At 59.5% G+C, this 26454-nt stretch overlaps 1 protein-coding gene across 1 annotated transcript in view; it reads left to right on the top strand.

The window, feature by feature from the left end:
- Positions 1-1577: 1577 nt before the first annotated feature.
- Positions 1578-26454, top strand: part of NEURL4 (neuralized E3 ubiquitin protein ligase 4) — a 45677-nt gene continuing 20800 nt past the window's right edge. Inside the window, exons 1-7 of the mRNA XM_065044184.1 lie at positions 1578-1629; positions 3574-3685; positions 7908-7996; positions 9205-9277; positions 10795-11071; positions 17083-17264; positions 21958-22043. Of these exons, the coding sequence (XP_064900256.1) occupies positions 1621-1629; positions 3574-3685; positions 7908-7996; positions 9205-9277; positions 10795-11071; positions 17083-17264; positions 21958-22043 (828 nt within the window). The 5' untranslated portion in view covers positions 1578-1620. The remainder of the gene's footprint in view (positions 1630-3573; positions 3686-7907; positions 7997-9204; positions 9278-10794; positions 11072-17082; positions 17265-21957; positions 22044-26454) is intronic.

Raw genomic sequence — 26454 nt, 5'->3', positions numbered from 1 at the left:
TGGGGGTCCTGGGGGGAGTTATGGGGGTCTTATGGGGGTCCTATGGGGGTTATGGGGGTCCTGCGGGGTTATGGGGTCATTATGGGGAGAATTGGGGAGGTTATGGGGGTCCTATGGGGAGTTATGGGGGTCCTGGGGGGCAATGGGGGTCATTATGGGGGGAATTGGGGAGGTTATGGGGGTCCTGGGAGTCACTATGGGGGTCCTATGGGGGGTTATGGGGGTCCTGGGGTCCTATGGGGGTCATTATGGGGGTCCTATGGGTGGTTATGGGGGTCCTATGGGGGGTTATGGGTGTCCTGGGGGGGATAATGGGGGTCTTATGGGGGGTTATGGGGGTTATGGGGGTCATTATGGGGGTCCTATGGGGGGTTATGGGGGTCCTGGGGGGCAATGGGGGTCATTATGGGGAGAATTGGGGAGGTTATGGGGGTCCTATGGGGGGAATTGGGGGGGTTCTGGGGGTCTCATCAATGGGGTCGTGCTCAGCAACTGGCCCCTGTGGGATGGGGAGATGGTCGAGGTGCCCACGGGGGGGTCACTATGGGGGTCCTATGGGGGGTTATGGGGGTCATTATGGGGGTCCTATGGGGGGTTATGGGGGTCCTATGGGTGGTTATGGGTGTCCTGGGGGGGTTATGGGGGTCTTATGGGGGGTTATGGGGGTCCTGGGGGGTTATGGGGGTCATTATGGGGGTCCTATGGGGGGTTATGGGGGTCATTATGGGGGTCCTATGGGAGGTTATGTGGGTCCTGGGGGGTTATGGGGGTCCTGGGGGGTTATGGGGGTCATTATGGGGGTCCTATGGGCGGTTATGGGGTTCCTGGGGGGAGTTATGGGGGTCCCGGGGGGGGTTATGGGGGTCATTATGGGGGTCCTATGGGGGGGTATGGGGGTCCTGGGGGGTTATGGGGGTCATTATGGGGAGAACTGGGGAGGTTATGGGGGTCCTATGGGGGGAATTGGGGGGGTTCTGGGGGTCTCATCAATGGGGTGGTGCTCACCAACCGGCCCCTGCGCGACGGGGAGATGTTCGAAGTGCCCACGGGGGGGTCACTATGGGGGTCCTATGGGGGGTTATGGGGGTCCTGGGGGGTTATTGGGGTCATTATGGGGGTCCTATGGGGGGTTATGGGTGTCCTATGGGGGGTTATGGGTGTCCTGGGGGGGGTAATGGGGGTCCTATGGGGGGTTATGGGTGTCCTGGGGGGGGGGTAATGGGGGTCTTATGGGGGTTATGGGGGTCCTGGGGGGTTATGGGGGTCATTATGGGGAGAATTGGGGAGGTTATGGGGGTCCTATGGGGGGTTATGGGGGTCATTATGGGGAGAATTGGGGAGGTTATGGGGGTCCTATGGGGGGTTATGGGGGTCCTGGGGGGCAATGGGGGTCATTATGGGGGGAATTGGGGAGGTTATGGGGGTCCTGGGAGTCACTATGGGGGTCCTATGGGGGGTTATGGGGGTCCTATGGGGGGTTATGGGGGTCCTGGGGGGTTATGGGGGTCATTATGGGGAGAACTGGGGAGGTTATGGGGGTCCTATGGGGGGAATTGGGGGGGTTCTGGGGGTCTCATCAATGGGGTGGTGCTCACCAACCGGCCCCTGCGCGACGGGGAGATGTTCGAGGTGCCCACGGGGGGGTCACTATGGGGGTCCTATGGGGGGTTATGGGGGCTTTGGGGGTCATTATGGGGGTCCTATGGGTGGTTATGGGTGTCCTGGGGGGAGTTATGGGTGTCCTGGGGGGGGTAATGGGGGTCCTATGGGGGGTTATGGGGTCATTATGGGGGGAATTGGGGAGGTTATGGGGGTCCTATGGGGGGTTATGGGGGTCTTATGCGGGGCTATGGGGGTCCTGGGGGGTCGTGGGGGTCATTATGGGGGTCCTATGGGGGGTTATGGGGGTCCTGCGGGGTTATGGGGTCATTATGGGGGGAACTGGGGAGGTTATGGGGTGTTATGGGGGCCATTATGGGGGAATTGGGGAGGTTATGGGGGTCCTATGGGGGGTTATGGGGGTCCTATGGGTGGTTATGGGGGTCCTGGGGGGTTATGGGGGTCATTATGGGGGTCCTATAGTGGGTTATGGGGGTCCTGTGGGGTTATGGGGGTCATTATGGGGGTCCTATGGGAGGTTATGGGGGTCCTGGGGGGTCCTGGGGGTCATTATGGGGGTTCTGGGGGTGATTATGGGGGTCGTATGGGGGGTTATGGGGGTCCTGGGGGGGGTTATGGGGGTCATTATCGGGGTCCTATGGGGGGTTGTAGGGGTCCTATCGGGGTGTTATGGGGGTCCTGAGGGTCATTATGGGGGTCCTGGGGGTCATTATGGGGGTCCTATGGGTGGTTATGGGGGTCCTGGGGGTCCTATGGGGGGTTATGGGGTCCTGGGGGGGGTTATGGGGGTCCTGTGTTAATTTGGGGGTTCAGGGGGGGTTCCCTGGGTTAATTTGGGGTTTCAGTGGGTCCCTGGGTTAATTTGGGGGTCCTAGGTTAATTTGGGGGTTCAGAGGGTCCCTGGTTCATTGGGGGGTCCTGGGTTAATTTGGGGGTTCAGGGGGGGTTCCTGGGCTAATTTGGGGGTTCAGGGGGTCCCTGGTTCATTAGGGATTCAGGGGGGGTTAATTTGGGGGTTCAGGGGGTCTCTGGTTCATTGGGGGGTCCTGGGTTAATTTGGGGGTACAGGGGGTCCCTGGGTTAATTTGGGGGTCCTAGGTTAATTTGGGGGTACAGGGGGTCCCTGGTTCATTGGGGGCTCGGGGGAGTTAATTTGGGGGTACAGTGGGTCCCTGGTTCATTGGGGGGTCCTGGGTTAATTTGGGGGTTCAGGGGGGTCCTGGTTCATTAGGGGTTCAGGGGGGGTTAATTTGGGGGTTCAGGGGGTCCCTGGTTCATTGGGGGTTCCCTGGGTTAATTTGGGGGTACAGGGGGTCCCTGGGTTAATTTGGGGGTCCTAGGTTAATTTGGGGGTACAGTGGGTCCCTGGTTCATTGGGGGTTCCTGGGTTAATTTGGGGGTTCAGGGGGGTCCTGGTTCATTGGGGGGTCCTGGGTTAATTTGGGGGTTCAGGGGGTCCCTGGTTCATTGGGGGTTCCTGGGTTAATTTGGGGGTTCAGGGGGGGGTTCCTGGGTTAATTTGGGGGTTCAGGGGGTCCCTGGTTCATTAGGGGTTCAGGGGGGGTTAATTTGGGGGTTCAGTGGGTCCCTGGTTCATTGGGGGTTCCTGGGTTAATTTGGGGGTTCAGGGGGGGTTCCTGGGTTAATTTGGGGGTTCAGGGGGTCCCTGGTTCATTAGGGGTTCAGGGGGGGTTAATTTGGGGGTACAGGGGGTCCCTGGTTCATTGGGGGGTCCTGGGTTAATTTGGGGGTTCAGGGTTAATTTGGGGGTTCAGGGGGGTTCCTGGGTTAATTTGGGGGTTCAGGGGGTCCCTGGTTCATTAGGAGCTCAGGGGGATTAATTTGGGGGTTCAGTGGGTCCCTGATTCATTGGGGGTTCCTGGGTTAATTTGGGGGTTCAGGGGGGTGAATTTGGGGGTTCAGGGGGGTCCCTGACCCCCCCGTCCCCCCCAGATCCGCATCGACAAGCTGGTGGACAAATGGTCGGGGTCCATTGAAATTGGGGTGACGGCCCATAACCCCAATAGCCTGGAGTACCCGGCCACCATGACCAACCTGCGCTCCGGTCAGAGCCCCCCCAAAATATGGGGGGACCCCCCCAAATTATGGAGACCCCCCCCCAAACTCGGGGTCCCCCCAAAACTCCCTGGAACTCCCCATATACCCTTAAGAAAGGGCGTTGGGGGGGCTTCCCGGACGCCTGGGTCCCTTCTCAGGATCCCCCCCAGACCCCTGGGACCCCCCCCCCCGACCCCTGGGACCCCCCCCCCAAATTATGGGGACCCCCGAAATTTGGGGTGCCCCCCAGACCCCCCCAAAAAGCCTTTGGGATGGCCAAGATATGCTTAGAAAAGGAGGTTGGGGGGGCTTCCCGGACGCCTGGGTCCCTTCTCAGGACCCCCCCCAAATTATGGGGACCCCCCCCAAATTATGGGGACCCCCCAAAACTCCCTGGGACTCCCCATATACCCTTAAGAAAGGGGGTTGGGGGGGCTTCCCGGACACCTGGGTCCCTTCTCAGGATCCCCCCCAAACCCCTGGGACCCCCCCCCCCGAATTATGGGGACCCCCCAAACTTGGGGTGCCCCCCAGACCCCCCAAAAAGCCTTTGGGATGGCCCAGATATGCTTAGAAAAGGAGCTTGGGGGGGCTTCCCGGACGCCTGGGTCCATTCTCAGGACCCCCCCTGGGGCCCCCCCCAAATTATGGGGACCCCCCCAAACTCGGGGTCCCCCCAAAACCCACTGGGACTCCCCATATACCCTTGAAAAAGGGGTTGGGGGGGGCTTCCCGGACGCCTGGGTCCCTTCTCAGGATCCCCCCCAGACCCCTGGGACCCCCCCCCCCAAATTATGGGGACCCCCCCAAACTTGGGGTGCCCCCCAGACCCCCCCAAAAAGCCTTTGGGATGGCCCAGATATGCTTAGAAAAGGAGGTTGGGGGGGCTTCCCGGATGCCTGGGTCCATTCTCAGGACCCCCCCCCAAATTATGGGGATGCCCCCAAACTTGGGGTCCCCCCAAAACCCCCTGGGACTCCCCATATACCCTTAAGAAAGGGCGTTGGGGGGGCTTCCCGGACGCCTGGGTCCCTTCTCAGGATCCCCCCCAGACCCCTGGGACCCCCCCCCCCGACCCCTGGGACCCCCCCCCCAAATTATGGGGACCCCCCAAACTTGGGGTGCCCCCCAGACCCCCCCAAAAAGCCTTTGGGATGGCCAAGATATGCTTAGGAAAGGAGGTTGGGGGGGCTTCCCGGACGCCTGGGTCCATTCTCAGGACTCCCCCTGGGACCCCCCCCAAATTATGGGGACGCCCCCAAACTCGGGGTCCCCCCAAAACCCACTGGGACTCCCCATATACCCTTGAAAAAGGGGTTGGGGGGGGCTTCCCGGACGCCTGGGTCCCTTCTCAGGATCCCCCCCAGACCCCTGGGACCCCCCCCCCAAATTATGGGGACCCCCCCAAACTTGGGGTGTCCCCCAGACCCCCCCAAAAAGCCTTTGGGATGGCCCAGATATGCTTAGAAAAGGAGCTTGGGGGGGCTTCCCGGACGCCTGGGTCCCTTCTCAGGACCCCCCCTGGGGCCCCCCCTAAATTATGGGGACCCCCCCAAACTCGGGGTCCCCCCAAATCTCCCTGGGACTCCCCATATACACTTGAGAAAGGGGGTTGGGGGGACTTCCCGGATGCCTGGGTCCCTTCTCAGGATCCCCCCCAGACCCCTGGGACCCCCCCCCAAATTATGGGGACCCCCCCAAACTTGGGGTGCCCCCCAGACCCCCCCAAAAAGCCTTTGGGATGGCCCAGATATGCTTAGAAAAGGAGGTTGGGGGGGCTTCCCGGACGCCTGGGTCCATTCTCGGGACCCTCCCCAGACCCCCCCAAATTATGGGGACCCCCCCCAAATTATGGGGACCCCCCCAAACTCGGGGTCCCCCCAAAACTCCCTGGGACTCCCCATATACCCTTGAAAAAGGGGTTGGGGGGGCTTCCCGGACACCTGGGTCCACTCTCAGGATCCCCCCCAGACCCCTGGGACCCCCCCCAAATTATGGGGACCCCCCCAAACTTGGGGTGCCCCCCAGACCCCTCCAAAAAGCCTTTGGGATGGCCCAGATATGCTTAGAAAAGGAGGTTGGGGGGGCTTCCCGGACGCCTGGGTCCATTCTCAGGACCCCCCCTGGGACCCCCCCACAAATTATGGGGACCCCCCCAAACTCGGGGTCCCCCCAAAACTCGCTGGAACTCCCCATATACCGTTAACAAAGGGGGTTGGGGGGGCTTCCCGGACGCCTGGGTCCCTTCTCAGGATCCCCCCCAGACCCCTGGGACCCCCCCCCCCAAATTATGGGGACCCCCCCAAACTTGGGGTGCCCCCCAGACCCCCCCAAAAAGCCTTTGGGATGGCCCAGATATGCTTAGAAAAGGAGGTTGGGGGGGCTTCCCGGACGCCTGGGTCCATTCTCAGGACCCCCCCTGGGGCCCCCCCCCAAATTATGGGGACCCCCCCAAACTCGGGGTCCCCCCAAAACCCCCTGGGACTCCCCATATACCCTTAAGAAAGGGGGTTGGGGGGGCTTCCCGGACGCCTGGGTCCCTTCTCAGGATCCCCCCCAGACCCCTGGGACCCCCCCCCAAATTATGGGGACCCCCCCAAACTTGGGGTGCCCCCCAGACCCCCCCAAAAAGCCTTTGGGATGGCCCAGATATGCTTAGAAAAGGAGCTTGGGGGGGCTTCCCGGACGCCTGGGTCCATTCTCAGGACCCCCCCTGGGGCCCCCCCCAAATTATGGGGACCCCCCCAAATTATGGGGACCCCCCAAAACTCCCTGGAACTCCCCATATACCCTTAAAAAGAGGGGTTGGGGGGGGGCTTCCCGGACGCCTGGGTCCCCCCCCGGACGCCTGGGTCCCTTCCAAGTAGGGGTGGGAACCTGCCAGGACCCCCCAAAATAACTCTGGGAGTCCCCAAATAGCTTTAAAAAAGGGGGTGCGGGGGGGGTCCCGGACGCCTGGGTCCCTCCCCGGACACCTGGGTCCTTCCCCGGACGCCTGGGTCCCCCCCCAGACGCCTGGGTCCCTTCCAAGTGGGGGTGGGGACCCCCCAAAATAACCCTTGGACTCCCTAAATGCTCTTCAAAAAGTGGCTTGTGGGGGGTTCCCCGGACGCCTGGGTCCCTCCCCGGACGCCTGGGTCCCTCCCCGGACGCCTGGGTCCCTTCCAAGTGGGGGTGGGGACCCCCCAAAATAACCCTTGGACTCCCTAAACGCTCTTCAAAAAGTGGCTTGTGGGGGGTTCCCCGGACGCCTGGGTCCCCCCCGATCTCCTGGGTCCCTCCCCGGACGCCTGGGTCCCTCCCCGGACGCCTGGGTCCCTTCCAAGTGGGGGTGGGGACCCCCCAAAATAACCCTTGGACTCCCTAAACGCTCTTCAAAAAGTGGCTTGTGGGGGGTTCCCCGGACGCCTGGGTCCCTCCCCGGACGCCTGGGTCCCTCCCCGGACGCCTGGGTCCCTTCCAAGTGGGGGTGGGGACCCCCCAAAATAACCCTTGGACTCCCTAAACGCTCTTCAAAAAGTGGCTTGTGGGGGGTTCCCCGGACGCCTGGGTCCCTCCCGGACGCCTGGGTCCCTCCCCGGACGCCTGGGTCCTTCCCCGGACGCCTGGGTCCCTTCCAAGTGGGGGTGGGGACCCCCCAAAATAACCCTTGGACTCCCTAAACGCTCTTCAAAAAGTGGCTTGTGGGGGGTTCCCCGGACGCCTGGGTCCCTCCCGGACGCCTGGGTCCCCCCCCGGACGCCTGGGTCCCTTCCAAGTGGGGGTGGGGACCCCCCAAAATAACCCTTGGACTCCCTAAACGCTCTTCAACAAGTGGCTTGTGGGGGGTTCCCCGGACACCTGGGCCCCCCCCGATCTCCTGGGTCCCTCCCCGGACGCCTGGGTCCCTTCCAAGTGGGGTTGGGGACTCCCCAAAATAACCCTTGGACTCCCTAAATGCTCTTCAAAAAGTGGCTTGTGGGGGGTTCCCCGGACGCCTGGGTCCCTCCCCGGACGCCTGGGTCCCTCCCGGACGCCTGGGTCCCTCCCCGGACGCCTGGGTCCCTTCCAAGTGGGGGTGGGGACCCCCAAAATAACCCTTGGACTCCCTAAATGCTCTTCAACAAGTGGCTTGTGGGGGGTTCCCCGGACGCCTGGGTCCCTCCCCGGACGCCTGGGTCCCCTCCAAGTGGGGTTTGGAACCCCCCGGACGCCTGGGTCCCCTGGTTTACCATCCCCCCCCCCCCCAGGTACCATCATGATGAGCGGCTGTGGGATTCTGACCAATGGGAAGGGGACGAGACGCGAATATTGCGAGTTCAGCCTCGACGAGCTGCAGGTGACCCCCCCGGCACCCCAAAAATCATGGGGACCCCCCCAAAATCATGGGGGTCCCCCCCAGACCCCCCAAAATCCAAAGGACCCCCCCCCCAGAAACCCCCAAATCCAAGGGACCCCCCCCCAAAACTGCTTGGGACCCCCAGAATCCAGGGAACCCCCCCAAAATTGAGGGGACCCCTCTAAATCCCCCTGGGACCCCCCAAAATCCAGGGGACCCCCCCAGGACCCTTCCCCCCCCCCCTGAAATTCAGTGGACCCCTAAAACCCCCTCAAAACACCCCAAAATGAAGGGAACCCCCCAAATCCCCCTGGGACCCCCACAAAATTGAGGGGACCCCCCCCCAAAATTCAGGGGACCCCTAAAACCCCCCCAAAAGCCCCCAAAATTGAGGGGGACCCCCAAATCCCCCCGGGAAACCCAAAATCCAGGGGATTCCCCCAAACTGTCCCAGGACCCCCCAAAATAATGGGGATCCCCCCCCTCTGGGACCCCCCCAAAATCATGGGGATGCCCCCAAATTCCCTTGGGACCCCCAAAATTGAGGGGACCCCCCCTAACCATCCCAGGACCCCCCAAAATCAAGGGGACCCCCCAGGACCCCCCCAAATCCAAAGGACCCCCCCCCAAAATTCAGGGGACCCCCCCATATTGTCCCAGGACCCCCCCAAATTGAGGGGACCCCCCCCAAATCCCCTTGAGATCCCCGAAATTGAGGGGACTTCCCCCCAAACCATCCCAGGACCCCCAAAATCAAGGAGACCCCCAAATCCCCCCTGGGACCTCCCCAAATCAAGGGGACCCCCCAAAATCATGGGGACCCCCCAGGGCCCCCACCAAATCCAGGGGACTCCCCCAAAAGCTCTTGGGACCCCCCAAAATCGAGGGGATTCCCCAAATCCCTCTAGGACCCCCCAAAATCAAGGGGACCCCCCCCCAAACCATCCCAGGACCCCCCAAAATTCAGGGGACCCCCCCAGAAACCCCCCAAATCCAAGGGAACCCCCCAAATTCCCCCGGGACACCCCAAAATCCAGGGGACCCCCACCCAAACCATCCCAGGACCCCCCAAAATCGAGGCGACCCCCCAAGACCAATATGCTTAGAAAAGGAGGGTGGGTGGGGGGGCTCCCCGGACGCCTGGGTCCCCTCCCAGAGCCATCTGGGGGTTTGGGGGGGCCCATTGTCACCCGTGTCCCCCCAAACAGGAGGGGGATCACATTGGGCTGACCCGGAAAGCCAACAATGCGCTGCACTTCTACATCAACGGCGTGGACCAGGGTGGGGACATTGGGGACAATGGGGACATTGGGGGCGATGGGGACGTTGGGGGCAATGGGGATGTTGGGGACATTGGGGGCAATGGGGTCAATGGGGACATTGGGGTCAATGGGGACGTTGGGGTCAACGGGGATGTTGGGGTCAATGGGGACATTGGGGGCAATGGGGACGTTGGGGGCAATGGGGACATTGGGGTCATGGGGGGCAATGGGGACTTTGGGGGCAATGGGGTCAATGGGGACATTGGGGGCAATGGGGACATTGGGGACATTGGGGGCATTGGGGTCAATGGGGACATTGGGGGCAATGGGGACGTTGGGGGCAATGGGGACATTGGGGACGTTGGGGGCAATGGGGACATTGGGGGCATTGGGGTCAATGGGGACGTTGGGGTTAATGGGGACATTGGGGGCAATGGGGACATTGGGGACATTTGGAGATGTTGGGGACGTTGGGGTCAATGGGGACATTGGGGGCAATGGGGACATTGGGGACATTGGGGGCAATGGGGACATTGGGGGCAATGGGGATATTGGGGGCAATGGGGACGTTGGGGGCATTGGGGACGTTGGGGGCATTGGGGTCAATGGGGACATTGGGGTCATTGGGGGCAATGGGGAGGTTGGGGGCATTTGGGGACATTGGGGGCATTGGGGGCAATGGGGACATTGGGATCAATGGGGACATTGGGGGCATTGGGGTCAATGGGGATGTTGGGGGCATTGGGGGACATTGGGGGCAATGGGGACATTGGGGTCAATGGGGGCAATGGGGACGTTGGGGGCAATGGGGTTGTTGGGGACATTGGGGTCAATGGGGATGTTGGGGACATTTGGAGATGTTGGGGGTGTTGGGGGCAATGGGGACATTGGGGGCAATGGGGACATTGGGGACATTGGGGTCATTGGGAACATTGGGGACATTGGGGGCAATGGGGGCATTGGGGGTGCATGAGGATGTGTGGGGGGACTTGGGGACATGGGGACAGGGGTACAAGGGGACATGGGGACAGGGGGATATGGGGACAGGGGGACATGGGGACAGGGGGACATGGGGACATGGGGACAGGGGGACATGGGGACAGGGGGATATGGGGACAGGAGGGCATGGGGACAGGGGGACAGGGGGACAGGGGGACATGGGGACAGGAGCGCATGGGGACATTGGGACATGGGGACATGGGGACATGGGTACAAGGGGACAGGGGGACATGGGGACAGGGGTACAAGGGGACATGGGGACAGGGGGATACGGGGACAGGGGGACATGGTGACAGGAGCGCATGGGGACATTGGGACATTGGACATGGGGACAGGGGGACATTGGGACATTGGGATATGGGGACAGGGGGACATGGGGCCATGGTGACTCCCTGCAGTGTCCCCCACCTTGCCCCCCCATGACCTTGAGTGACCCCAGGGTGGCTTTTGGTGCCATCTCTGTGTATGGGGCGCGTCCCCATTGTCCCCCCCGTGTCCGGGGTGACCCCGGTGACACCCGTGTCCCCTTGTCCCCAGGGGTGGCCACCACGCTGACCCCGCAGGTGGTGTACGGGGTGGTGGACCTGTACGGGATGGCCGTGAAGGTGACAATCGTCCACAGCCACAACCCCAGCGACCGGCTGCGGCGTCACAACGCCATCCTGCGCGCCATGTCCCCCGAGGGACCCAGGCGTACCCCGCCGGCCGCCCCGCCCCCCGCCGGGCCCCCCGCCCTCCCCAGGCTGGTGTTCCATCCCAACTGCGGGCAGAAGGCGGCCGTGGTCAACGAGGGACGCACGGCGCTGCGGCCGCAGTGAGGGACATTGGGGACATTGGGGACATTGGGGACAATGGGGACGTTGGGGACCTTGGGGACGTTGGGGACATCAGGGACATTGGGGACATCATGGGGTTGTGGGGGGCAGGGGGACATGGGGACATGGGGGGACATGGGGATATGGGGACATGGGTCAACGAGGGACGCACGGCGCTGCGGCCACAGTGGGGGACATTGGGGACATTGGGGACAATGGGGACAATGGGGACGTTGGGGACATCAGGGATATTGGGGACATCAGGGACATTGGGGACATCATGGGGCTGTGGGGGACATGGGGACATGGGGGGACATGGGGACATGGGTCAACGAGGGACGCACGGCGCTGTGGCCGCAGTGAGGGACATTGGGGACAATGGGGACAATGGGGACAATGGGGACGTTGGGGACATCAGGGCCATTGGGGACATCATGGGGCTCTGGGGGGCAGGGGGACATGGGGACATGGGGGGACAGGGGGATATGGGGACATGGGACAATGAGGGATGGACAGCGCTGCGGCCACAGTGAGGGACATTGGGGACATTGGGGACATTGGGGACAATGGGGACAATGGGGACGTTGGGGACATCAGGGATATTGGGGACATCAGGGACATTGGGGACATCATGGGGCTGTGGGGGACATGGGGACATGGGGGGACATGGGGACATGGGTCAATGAGGGACGCACGGCGCTGCGGCCGCAGTGAGGGACATTGGGGACATTGGGGACATTGGGGACAATGGGGACGTTGGGGACCTTGGGGACGTTGGGGACATCAGGGACATTGGGGACATCATGGGGTTGTGGGGGGCAGGGGGACATGGGGACATGGGGGGACATGGGGATATGGGGACATGGGTCAACGAGGGACGCACGGCGCTGCGGCCACAGTGGGGGACATTGGGGACATTGGGGACATTGGGGACAATGGGGACAATGGGGACGTTGGGGACATCAGGGATATTGGGGACATCAGGGACATTGGGGACATCATGGGGCTGTGGGGGACATGGGGACATGGGGGGACATGGGGACATGGGTCAACGAGGGACGCACGGCGCTGTGGCCGCAGTGAGGGACATTGGGGACGTTGGGGACAATGGGGACGTTGGGGACATTGGGGACATGGGGACGTTGGAGGCATCAGGGACATTGGGGACATCATGGGGTTGTGGGGGGCAGGGGGACATGGGGACAGGGGGACATGGGGGGACATGGGGACATGGGGACATGGGGACATGGGTCAACGAGGGACGCACGGCGCTGCGGCCGCAGTGAGGGACATTGGGGACATTGGGGACAATGGGGACATTGGGGTCAATGGGGACATCAGGAACATTGGGGACATCGTGGGGTTGTGGGGGGCAGGGGGACAGGGGGACATGGGGGGACATGGGGACATGGGGATATGGGGATATGGGGACATGGGTCAACGAGGGACGCACGGCGCTGCGGCCACAGTGAGGGACGTTGGGGACAATGGGGACAATGGGGACGTTGGGGACAATGGGGACGTTGAGGACATTGGGGACATCGTGGGGTTGTGGGGGACAGGGGGACATGGGGACATGGGGGGACATGGGGATATGGGGACATGGGTCAACGGGGGATGCACGGCGCTGCGGCCACAGTGAGGGACGTTGGGGACAATGGGGACGTTGGGGACCTTGGGGACGCTGGGGACATCAGGGACATTGGGGACATCATGGGGTTGTGGGGGGCAGGGGGACATGGGGGGACAGGGGGACATGGGGATATGGGGATATGGGGACATGGGGACATGGGACAATGCGGGATGGACAGCGCTGTGGCCACAGTGAGGGACATTGGGGACATTGGGGACAATGGGGACGTTGGGGACATTGGGGACATCAGGGACATTGGGGACATCATGGGGTTGTGGGGGGCAGGGGGACATGGGGACAGGGGGATATGGGGACATGGGTCAATGGGGGATGCACGGCGCTGCGGCCACAGTGAGGGACATTGGGGACAATGGGGACACTGGGGACAATGAGGACATTGGGGACATGGGGACATTGGGGACATCATGGGGTTGTAGGGGGCAGGGGGACATGGGGACATGGGGATATGGGCACATGGGGATATGGGGACATGGGGACATGGGTCAACGAGGGACGCACAGCGCTGCGGCCACAGTGAGGGACATTGGGGACATTGGGGACAATGGGGACGTTGGGGACATCAGGGACATTGGGGACATCATGGGGTTGTGGGGGGCAGGGGGACATGGGGACAGGGGGACATGGGGGGATATGGGGACATGGGGACATGGGTCAATGGGGGACGCATGGCGCTGCGGCCGCAGTGAGGGACATTGGGGACATTGGGGACAATGGGGACGTTGGGGACATCAGGGACATTGGGGACATCATGGGGTTGTGGGGGGCAAGGGGACATGGGGACATGGGGACATGGGGAGAGGGGGACATGGGGGGACATGGGGATATGGGGACATGGGGACATGGGTCAACGGGACATGGGGACATTGGGGGCATCAGGGACATTGGGGACATCATGGGGTTGTGGGGGACAGGGGGACATGGGGACACTGGGATATGGGGACTTTGTGTGTTGGTGTCCCCATCCTTGTCGTCCCCGTTGACCTGCTGTCCCCATTGACCTGATGTCCCCATTGACCTGATGTCCCCATCCCTGATGTCCCCATTGACGTTGTGTCCTTGTGTCCCCATTGACCTGCTGTCCCCATTGACCTCATGTCCCCCCGTCCCCATGTCCCCATTGACGTTGTGTCCTTGTGTCCCCGTTGACCTGATGTCCCCATTGACCTCATGTCCCCATTGACCTCATGTCCCCATTGACTTTGTGTCCTTGTGTCCCCATCCCTGGTGTCCCCAACCCTGATGTCCCCATTGACCTGATGTCCCCATTGACGTTGTGTCCTTGTGACCCCATCCTTGGTGTCCCCATTGACCTCATGTCCCCCCGTCCCCATGTCCCCATTGACGTTATGTCCCGCTGTCCCCATTGACCTGATGTCCCCATTGACGTTGTGTCCTTGTGTCCCCATTGACCTGATGTCCCCATTGACGCTGTGTCCTTGGTGTCCCCATCCTTGGTGTCTACATTAACCTGATGTCCCCGTTGACATTGTGTCCTTGTGTCCCCAACCCTCATGTCCCCATTGACCTGCTGTCCCCATTGACTTTGTGTCCTTGTGTCCCCATTGACCTGATGTCCCCATTGACCTGCTGTCCCCATCCCTGCTGTCCCCATCCCTGATGTCCCCATTGACGTTGTGTCCTTGTGTCCCCGTTGACCTGCTGTCCCCTTTGACCTCATGTCCCCCCGTCCCCATGTCCCCATTGACGTTGTGTCCTTGTGTCCCCGTTGACCTGATGTCCCCATTGACCTGATGTCCCCCTGTCCCCATGTCCCCATTGACGTTGTGTCCTGCTGTCCCCTTTGACCTCATGTCCCCCTGTCCCCATGTCCCCATTGACGTTGTGTCCTTGTGTCCCCGTTGACCTGATGTCCCCATTGACCTGATGTCCCCATCCCTGATGTCCCCATTGACGTTGTGTCCTTGTGTCCCCGTTGACCTGATGTCCCCATTGACCTGATGTCCCCATTGACGTTGTGTCCTTGTGTCCCCGTTGACCTGATGTCCCCATTGACCTGATGTCCCCATTGACGTTGTGTCCTTGTGTCCCCGTTGACCTGATGTCCCCATTGACGTTGTGTCCTTGTGTCCCCATTGACCTGATGTCCCCATTGACGTTGTGTCCTTGTGTCCCCATCCTTGGTGTCCCCATCCTTGGTGTCCCCATTGACCTGATGTCCCCATTGACTTTGTGTCCTTGTGACCCCATCCTTGGTGTCCCCATTGACCTCATGTCCCCCCGTCCCCATGTCCCCATTGACCTGATGTCCCCATTGACCTGATGTCCCCATTGACCTCATGTCCCCCCGTCCCCATGTCCCCATTGACGTTGTGTCCTTGTGTCCCCATTGACCTGCTGTCCCCATTGACCTGATGTCCCCATTGACGTTGTGTCCTTGTGACCCCATCCTTGGTGTCCTCATTGACCTCATGTCCCCCCGTCCCCATGTCCCCATTGATGTTGTGTCCTTGTGTCCTCGTTGACCTGCTGTCCCCATTGACCTGATGTCCCCATTGACCTGCTGTCCCCATTGACCTGATGTCCCCATTGACCTGATGTCCCCATTGATGTTGTGTCCTTGTGACTCCATTGACCTGATGTCCCCATTGACCTGATGTCCCCATTGACTTCGTGTCCTTGTGTCCCCATTGACCTGATGTCCCCATTGACCTGATGTCCCCATTGACCTGATGTCCCCATTGACTTCGTGTCCTTGTGTCCCCATTGACCTGATGTCCCTGTTGACCTGATGTCCCCATTGATGTTGTGTCCTTTGTGTCCCCATCCCTGATGTCCCCATTGATGTTGTGTCCTTGTGTCCCCATTGACCTGATGTCCCCATTGACGCTGTGTCCTTGGTGTCCCCATCCTTGGTGTCCCCATCCTTGGTGTCTACATTAACCTGATGTCCCCGTTGACATTGTGTCCTTGTGTCCCCAACCCTCATGTCCCCATTGACCTGCTGTCCCCATTGACTTTGTGTCCTTGTGTCCCCATTGACCTGATGTCCCCATTGACCTGCTGTCCCCATCCCTGCTGTCCCCATCCCTGATGTCCCCATTGACTTTGTGTCCTTGTGTCCCCATTGACCTGATGTCCCCATTGACGTTGTGTCCATGTGTCCCCATTGACCTGATGTCCCCATTGACCTGATGTCCCCATCCCTGATGTCCCCATTGACGTTGTGTCCATGTGTCCCCATTGACCTGATGTCCCCATTGACGTTGTGTCCTTGTGACCCCATCCTTGGTGTCCCCATTGACCTCATGTCCCCCCGTCCCCATGTCCCCATTGACGTTGTGTCCTGCTGTCCCCATTGACCTGATGTCCCCATTGACCTGATGTCCCCATTGACCTGATGTCCTCATTGACCTGATGTCCCCATCCCTGATTTCCCCATTGACGTTGTGTCCATGTGTCCCCATTGACCTGATGTCCCCATTGACCTGATGTCCCCATCCCTGATGTCCCCATTGACGTTGTGTCCATGTGTCCCCATTGACCTGATGTCCCCATTGACGTTGTGTCCTTGTGACCCCATCCTTGGTGTCCCCATTGACCTCATGTCCCCCCGTCCCCATGTCCCCATTGACGTTGTGTCCTTGTGTCCCCATTGACCTGATGTCCCCATTGACGTTGTGTCCTGGTGTCCCCATCCCTGATGTCCCCATTGACCTGATGTCCCCATCCCTGATGTCCCCATTGACTTTGTGTCCTTGTGTCCCCATTGACCTGATGTCCCCATTGACATTGTGTCCTTGTGTCCCCAACCCTCATGTCTCCATTGACCTGATGTCCCCATTGACATTGTGTCCTGGTGTCCCCATCCTTGGTGTCCCCATCCTTGGTGTCCCCATTGACCTGATGTCCCCATTGACGTTGTGTCCTTGTGTCCCCATCCTTGGTGTCCCCATTGACCTGGTGTCCCCGTTGACCTCATGTCCCCCCGTCCCCATGTCCCCATTGACGTTGTGTCCTGCTGTCCCCATTGACCTGATGTCCCCATTGACCTGATGTCCCCATTGACCTGCTGTCCTCATTGACCTGGTGTCCCCATTGACGTTGTGTCCTTGTGTCCCCCTTGACCTGATGTCCCCATTGACCTGATGTCCCCATTGACCTGGTGTCCCCAACCCTGATGTCCCCATTGACCTGGTGTCCCCAACCCTGATGTCCCCATTGACCTGATGTCCCCATTGATGTTCTGTCCATGTGTCCCCATTGACCTGCTGTCCCCATTGACTTTGTGTCCTTGTGTCCCCATTGACCTCATGTCCCCCCGTCCCCATGTCCCCATTGACGTTGTGTCCTGCTGTCCCCACTGACCTGTTGTCCCCACTGTCCCCATGTCCCCAGCGCCACGGACGACTTCAACCACGGGGTGGCGCTGAGCGCCCGGGCGCTGCGGGACAACGAGCTCTTCACCGTGCGCATCGACCGCATGGTGGACAAGTGGGCGGGGTCCATCGAGATCGGCGTCACCACCCACAGCCCCGCCCACCTGCAGCTGCCCTCCACCATGACCAACCTGCGCTCAGGTGGGTGCCCAACATCCCCATGATGTCCCCATGGGGTCCCCGACATCTCCATGATGTCCCCATGGGTTCCTCAACATCTCCATGGGGTTCCTCAACATCTCCATGATGTCCCCATGGGGTCCCCAACATCTCCATGGGGTCCCCAACATCTCCATGATGTCACTATGGGGTTCATCAGCATCTCCATGGGGTTCCTCAATGTCTCCATGGTGTCCCCAGCATCTCCATGATGTCACCATGGGGTCCCAAACATCTCTATGAGGTTCCTCAACATCCCCATGATGTCCCCATGGGGTCCCCAACATCTCCATGGGGTTCCTCAACATCTCCATGATGTCCCCATGGGTTCCCCAACATCTCCATGGGGTCCCCAACATCTCCATGATGTCACTATGGGGTTCATCAGCATCTCCATGGGGTTCCTCAATGTCTCCATGGTGTCCCCAGCATCTCCATGATGTCACCATGGGGTCCCAAACATCTCTATGAGGTTCCTCAACATCCCCATGATGTCACCATGGGGTCCCCAGCATCTCCATGATGTCACCATGGGGTTCCCCAACATCTCCATGGGGTTCCTCAACATCTCCATGGGGTTCCTCAATGTCTCCATGGTGTCCCCAGCATCTCCATGATGTCACCATGGTGTCCCCAACATCCCCATGATGTCACCATGGGGTCCCCAGCATCTCCATGATGTCACCATGGGGTTCCCCAACATCTCCATGGGGTTCCTCAACATCTCCATGGGGTTCCTCAATGTCCCCATGGTGTCCCCAGCATCTCCATGATGTCCCCATGGGTTCCCCAACATCTCCATGGGGTTCCTCAACATCTCCATGATGTCCCCATGGGGTCCCCAACATCTCCATGATGTCCCCATGGGGTCCCCAACATCTCCATGGTGTCACCATAGGGTCCCCAACATCTCCATGGGGTTCCTCAACATCCCCATGATGTCCCCATGGGTTCCCCAACATCTCCATGGGGTTCCTCAACATCTCCATGGGGTTCCTCAATGTCTCCATGGTGTCCCCAGCATCTCCATGATGTCCCCATGGGTTCCCCAACATCTCCATGGGGTTCCTCAACATCTCCATGATGTCCCCATGGGGTCCCCAACATCTCCATGATGTCCCCATGGGGTCCCCAACATCTCCATGGTGTCACCATAGGGTCCCCAACATCTCCATGGGCTTCCTCAACATCCCCATGATGTCCCCATGGGTTCCCCAACATCTCCATGGGGTTCCTCAACATCTCCATGGGGTTCCTCAATGTCTCCATGGTGTCCCCAGCATCTCCATGATGTCACCATGGGGTCCCCGACATCTCCATGATGTCACAATGGGGGTCCCCAACATCTCCATGGGGTTCCTCAACATCCCCATGATGTCCCCATGGTGTCCCCAACATCTCCATGGGGTTCCTCAACATCTCCATGATGTCCCCATGGGGTTCCTCAACATCTCCATGTGGTTCCTTAGCATCCCCATGATGTCACCATGGGGTCCCCGGCATCTCCATGATGTTCCCATGGTGTCCCCAGCATCTCCATGGTGTCACCATGGGGTTCCTCAACATCTCCATGGGGTTCCTCAACATCCCCATGATGTCACCATGGGGTCCCCGGCATCTCCATGATGTCCCCAAGGGGTCCCCAACATCTCCATGATGTCCCCATGGGGTCCCCAACATCTCCATGATGTCCCCATGGGGTTCCTCAACATCTCCATGGGGTTCCTCAATGTCTCCATGATGTCCCCATGGTGTCCCCAGCATCTCCATGATGTCACCATGGGGTCCCCAACATCTCCATGATGTCACCATGGGGTCCCCAACATCTCCATGGGGTTCCTCAACATCTCCATGATGTCCCCATGGGGTCCCCAATGTCTCCATGGGGTTCCTCAACATCTCCATGATGTCACCATGGGGTTCCTCAACATCTCCATGTGGTTCCTTAGCATCCCCATGATGTCCCCATGGGGTCCCCGACATCTCCATGGGGTTCCTCAACATCCCCATGATGTCCCCATGGGGTCCCCGACATCTCCATGGGGTCCCCAACATCTCCATGATGTCCCCATGGGTTCTCCAACATCTCCATGGGGTTCCTCAATGTCTCCATGGTGTCCCCAGCATCTCCATGATGTCACCATGGGGTCCCCAACATCTCCATGGGGTTCCTCAACATCCCCATGATGTCACCATGGGGTCCCCGACATCTCCATGATGTCACAATGGGGTTCCTCAACATCTCCATGGGGTTCCTCAGCATCCCCATGATGTCCCCATGGGGTCCCCAATGTCTCCATGGGGTTCCTCAACATCTCCATGATGTCACCATGGGGTTCCTCAACATCTCCATGTGGTTCCTCAACATCTCCATGATGTCCCCATGGGGTCCCCAACATCTCTATGGGGGTTCCTCAACATCCCCATGATGTCACCATGGGGTCCCCGACATCTCCATGATGTCCCCATGGGGTCCCCAACATCTCCATGGGGTTCCTCAACATCTCCATGATGTCCCCATGGTGTCCCCAACATCTCCATGGGGTTCCTCAACATGCCCATGATGTCCCCATGGGGTCCCCGACATCTCCATGATGTCACCATGGGGTTCCTCAGCATCTCCATGGTGTCCCCAGCATCTCCATGATGTCCCCATGGGGTCCCCAACATCTCCATGGGGTTCCTCAACATCTCCATGATGTCACCATGGGGTACCCAACATCTCTATGGGGTTCCTCAACAACTCCATAATGTCCCCATGGGGTCCCCGACATCTCCATGATGTCACCATGGGGTTCCTTAACATCTCCATGGGGTTCCTCAACATCCCCATGATGTCCCCATGGGGTCCCCAACATCTCCATGATGTCACCATGGGGTCCCAAACATCTCCATGGGGTCCTCAACATCCCCATGATGTCCCCATGGGGTCCCCGACATCTCCATGATGTCACCATGGGGTTCCTCAGCATCTCCATGGTGTCCCCAGCATCTCCATGATGTCCCCATGGGGTCCCCAACATCTCCATGGTGTCACCATGGGGTTCCTCAGCATCTCCATGGGGTTCCTCAACATCTCCATGATGTCCCCATGGTGTCCCCAACATCTCCATGGGGTTCCTCAACATCTCCATGATGTCCCCATGGGGTCCCCAACATCTCCATGGGGTTCCTCAACATCCCCATGGTGTCCCCATGGTGTCCCCAGCATCTCCATGGGGTTCCTCAACATCCCCATGATGTCCCCATGGGGTCCCCAACATCTCCATGGGGTTCCTCAACATCCCCATGGTGTCCCCAACATTTCCTCAATGTCCCCATGGTGTCCCCAACATCTCCATGGGGTTCCTCAACATCCCCATGGTGTCCCCATGGTGTCCCCAACATCTCCATGGGGTTCCTCAATGTCCCCATGATGTCCCCATGGTGTCCCCAATATCTCCATGGGGTTCCTCAACATCTCCATGATGTCCCCATGGGGTCCCCAACATCTCCATGATGTCACCATGGGGTTCCTCAGCATCTCCATGGGGTTCCTCAACATCTCCATGGGGTTCCTCAACATCCCCATGATGTCCCCATGGGGTCCTCAACATCCCCATGATGTCCCCATGGGGTCCCCGACATCTCCATGATGTCACCATGGGGTTCCTCAACATCTCCATGGGGTTCCTTAACATCTCTATGGGGTTCCTCAACATCCCCATGATGTCCCCATGGGGTCCCCAACATCTCCATGGTGTCACCATGGGGTTCCTCAGCATCTCCATGGGGTTCCTTAACATCTCTATGGGGTTCCTCAACATCTCCATGATGTCCCCATGGTGTCCCCAACATCTCCATGGGGTTCCTCAATGTCCCCATGGTGTCCCCATGGTGTCCCCAGCATCTCCATGGGGTTCCTCAACATCTCCATGATGTCCCCATGGGGTCCCCAACATCTCCATGGGGTTCCTCAACATCCCCATGATGTCCCCATGGTGTCCCCAACATCTCCCCAATGTCCCCATGGTGTCCCCAACATCTCCATGGGGTTCCTCAACATCCCCATGATGTCCCCATGGTGTCCCCAACATCTCCATGGGGTTCCTCAACATCCCCATGATGTCCCCATGGGGTCCCCAGCATCTCCATGGGGTTCCTCAACATTCCCATGGTGTCCCCAACATTTCCCCAATGTCCCCATGGTGTCCCCAACATCTCCATGTGGTTCCCCAACATCTCCATGGTGTCCCCATGGTGTCCCTATGGTGTCCCCAGCATCTCCATGGGGTTCCTCAACATCCCCATGGTGTCACCATGGGGTCCCAAACATCTCCATGGGGTTCCTCAACATCTCCATGATGTCCCCATGGGGTCCCCAACATCTCCATGGGGTTCCTCAACATCCCCATGATGTCCCCATGGGGTCCCCAACATCTCCATGGTGTCCCCAATATCTCCCCAATGTCCCCATGGTGTCCCCAACATCTCCATGGGGTTCCTCAACATCTCCATGATGTCCCCATGGGGTCCCCAACATCTCCATGGGGTTCCTCAATATCTCCATGATGTCCCCATGGGGTCCCCAACATCTCCATGGGGTTCCTCAACATCCCCATGATGTCACCATGGGGTCCCCAACATCTCCATGGGGTTCCTCAATGTCCCCATGGTGTCCCCATGGTGTCCCCAGGCACGTGGATGATGACGGGGAACGGGGTGATGCACAACGGGACCACCGTGCTGGACGAGTACGGCCACAACCTGGACCGCCTCAAGGTGGGGACATTGGGGACATCGCCGGGGTGGGGGGGGACACTGGGGACACCAGGGTGTTGGGTTTGGGGACATTGGGGGTGGATTTGGGGACATTGGGGACACTGGAGTTGGGTTTGGAGGCATCATGAGGTGGGTTTGGGGACATCAAGAGGTGGGTTTGAGGGACGTGGGGCCATCATGAAGTGGGATTGGGGACATTGGGGACATTGGGGACATCATGAGGTGGGTTTGGGGACATCATGAGGTGGGTTTGGGGACATTGGGGACATCAGGGTGTTGGGTTTGGGGACATTGGGGACATGATGAGGTGGGTTTGGGGACATTGTGAAGTGAGTTTGGGGACATTAGGGACATTGGGGACATCAGGGTGTTGGGTTTGGGGACATTGGGGACACCAGAGGGTGGGTTTGGGGACATGATGAGGTGGATTTGGGGACATCATGAGGTGGGTTTGGGGACATTAGGGACATTGGGGACATCAGGGTGTTGGGTTTGGGGACATTGGGGACACCAGAGGGTGGGTTTGGGGACATGATGAGGTGGATTTGGGGACATCATGAGGTGGGTTTGGGGACATTAGGGACATTGGGGACATCAGGGTGTTGAGTTTGGGGACACTGGGGACATGATGAGGTGGGTTTGGGGACATCATGAAGTGGGTTTGGGGACATTAGGGACATTGGGGACATCAAGAGGTGGGTTTGAGGGACCTGGGGACATCAGGGTGTTGGGTTTGGGGACATTGGGGACACCAGGTTGTTGGGTTTGGGGACATTGGGGACATCATGAAGTGGGTTTGGGGACATTAGGGACATTGGGGACATCAGGGTGTTGGGTTTGGGGACACTGGGGACATGATGAGGTGGGTTTGGGGACATCATGAAGTGGGTTTGGGGACATTTAGGGACATTGGGGACATCAGGGTGTTGGGTTTGGGGACACTGGGGACATGATGAGGTGGATTTGGGGACATCATGAAGTGGGTTTGGGGACATTAGGGACATTGGGGACATCAGGGTGTTGGGTTTGGGGACACTGGGGACATGATGAGGTGGATTTGGGGACATCATGAAGTGGGTTTGGGGACATTAGGGACATTGGGGACATCAGGGTGTTGGGTTTGGGGACACTGGGGACACCAGAGGGTGGGTTTGGGGACATGATGAGGTGGGTTTGGGGACATCATGAAGTGGGTTTGGGGACATTAGGGACATTGGGGACATCAAGAGGTGGGTTTGAGGGACCTGGGGACATCAGGGTGTTGGGTTTGGGGACATTGGGGACACCAGGGGGTGGGTTTGGGGACATCATGAGGTGGGTTTGGGGACATTAGGGACATTTGGGACATCAGGGTGTTGGGTTTGGGGACATTGGGGACACCAGAGGGTGGGTTTGGGGACATGATGAGGTGGGTTTGAGGGACCTGGGGACATCAGGGTGTTGGGTTTGGGGACATTGGGGACACCAGGGGGTGGGTTTAATGACCCTTGGGGACAATGGGGACACTGGGGTGTTGAGTCTGGGGACATTGGGGACATTGGGGTTGACTTTGGGGCCACCAAGGGCTGGATCTATGACCCTTGGGGACATTGGGGACATCATGGTGTTGGGTTTGGGGACATTGGGGACACCAGGACATTGGGTTTGGGGACATTGGAGACACCAGGGGGTAGGTTTGTGACCACTGGGGATAGTAGGGGTGGGTTTAATGGCCCTTGGGGACATTGGGGACACCAGGGTGTTGGGTTTGGGGACACTGGGGACATCATGGTGTTGGGTTTGGGGACACTGGGGACACTGGGGACATTGGGGTTGACTCTGGGGCCACCAAGAGGTGAGTTTGGGGCCACCAAGGGTTGGATCTATGACCCTTGGGGCCACCAATGGGTGGATCTATGACCCTTGGGGACACCAATGGGTGGATCTATGACCCTTGGGGACATTGGGGGCACTGGAGCGTTGAGTCTGGGGACACTGGGGACATTGGGGTTCACTTTGGGGCCACCAAGGGTTGGATCTATGACCCTTGGGGCCACCAAGGGTTGAGTTTGGGGCTACCAAGGGTTGGATCTATGACCCTTGGGGACACCAAGGGTTGGATCTCCGACCCTTGGGGACATTGGGGTTGACTTTGGGGCCACCAAGGGCTGGATCTATGACCCTTGGGGCCACCAATGGGTGGATCTATGACCCTTGGGGCCACCAAGGGTTGGATCTATGACCCTTGGGGCCACCAATGGGTGGATCTATGACCCTTGGGGACATCGGGGACATTGGGGTTGACTTTGGGGCCACCAAGGGATGACTTTGGGGCTACCAAGGGTTGGATCTATGACCCTTGGGGCCACCAATGGGTGGATCTATGACCCTTGGGGCCACCAAGGGTTGGATCTATGACCCTTGTGGCCACCAATGGGTGGATCTATGACCCTTGGGGCCACCAAGGGTTGGATCTATGACCCTTAGGGCCACCAATGGGTGGGTCTATGACCCTTGGGGCCACCAAGGGTTGGATCTATGACCCTTGGGGCCACCAATGGATGGATCTATGACCCTTGGGGCCACCAAGGGTTGGATCTATGACCCTTGGGGCCACCAATGGGTGGATCTATGACCCTTGGGGCCACCAAGGGTTGAGTTTGGGGCTACCAAGGGTTGGATCTATGACCCTTGGGGACACCAAGGGTTGGATCTCCGACCCTTGGGGACATTGGGGTTGACTTTGGGGCCACCAATGGGTGGATCTATCACCCTTGGGGACACCAATGGCTGGATCTATGACCCTTTGGACCACCAAGGGTTGGATCTATGACCCTTGGGGCCACCAAGGGTTGGATCTATGACCCTTGGGGCCACCAAGGGTTGGATCTCCGACCTTTGGGGACATTGGGGTTGACTTTGGGGACACCAATGGGTGGATCTATGACCCTTGGGGCCACCAAGGGTTGGATCTATGACCCTTGGGGCCACCAATGGGTGGATCTATGACCCTTGGGGCCACCAAGGGTTGGATCTACAACCCCTGGGGACACCAATGGGTGGATCTATGACCCTTGGGGACACCAATGGCTGGATCTATGACCCTTGGGGCCACCAAGGGTTGATTTGGGGCTACCAAGGGTTGGATCTATGACCCTTAGGGCCACCAATGGGTGGGTCTATGACCCTTGGGGACACCAGGGGGTGGGTCTATGACCCTTGGGGCCACCAATGGGTGGATCTATGACCCTTGGGGCCACCAATGGGTGGATCTATGACCCTTGGGGCCACCAAGGGTTGAGTTTGGGGCTACCAAGGGTTGGATCTATGACCCTTGGGGACACCAAGGGTTGGATCTCCGACCCTTGGGGACATTGGGGTTGACTTTGGGGCCACCAATGGGTGGATCTATCACCCTTGGGGACACCAATGGCTGGATCTATGACCCTTTGGGCCACCAAGGGTTGGATCTATGACCCTTGGGGCCACCAATGGGTGGATCTATGACCCTTGGGGCCACCAATGGGTGGATCTATGACCCTTGGGGACACCAATGGGTGGATCTATGACCCTTGGGGCCACCAAGGGTTGATTTGGGGCCACCAAGGGTTGGATCTATGACCCTTGGGGCCACCAATGGTTGGATCTATGACCCTTGGGGCCACCAAGGGTTGATTTGGGGCCACCAAGGGTTGGATCTATGACCCTTGGGGCCACCAATGGGTGGATCTATGACCCTTGGGGCCACCAATGGGTGGGTCTATGACCCTTGGGGACACCAGGGGGTGGATCTATGACCCTTGGGGCCACCAAGGGTTGAGTTTGGGGCCACCAATGGTTGGATCTATGACCCTTGGGGACACCAAGGGTTGGATCTCCGACCCTTGGGGACATTGGGGTTGACTTTGGGGCCACCAATGGGTGGATCTATGACCCTTGGGGACACCAAGGGTTGGATCTATGACCCTTGGGGCCACCAATGGGTGGATCTATGACCCTTGGGGACATCGGGGACATTGGGGTTGACTTTGGGGCCACCAAGGGATGACTTTGGGGCTACCAAGGGTTGGATCTATGACCCTTGGGGCCACCAATGGGTGGGTCTGTGACCCTTGGGGCCACCAATGGGTGGGTTTATGACCCTTGGGGCCACCAATGGCTGGATCTATGACCCTTGGGGCCACCAAGGTTTGAGTTTGGGGCTACCAAGGGTTGGATCTATGACCCTTGGGGCCACCAATGGCTGGATCTATGACCCTTGGGGCCACCAAGGGTTGGATCTCCGACCTTTGGGGACATTGGGGTTGACTTTGGGGACACCAATGGGTGGATCTATGACCCTTGGGGCCACCAAGGGTTGATTTGGGGCCACCAAGGGTTGGATCTATGACCCTTGGGGCCACCAATGGGTGGATCTATGACCCTTGGGGCC

Source organism: Columba livia, chromosome 33 (genome assembly GCF_036013475.1).
Source record: "Columba livia isolate bColLiv1 breed racing homer chromosome 33, bColLiv1.pat.W.v2, whole genome shotgun sequence".
NCBI classification, from domain to species: Eukaryota; Metazoa; Chordata; class Aves; order Columbiformes; family Columbidae; genus Columba; species Columba livia.
The sequence above is the reverse complement of the archived record's forward strand: the minus strand, read 5'-3'. Positions and strand labels throughout refer to the sequence as shown.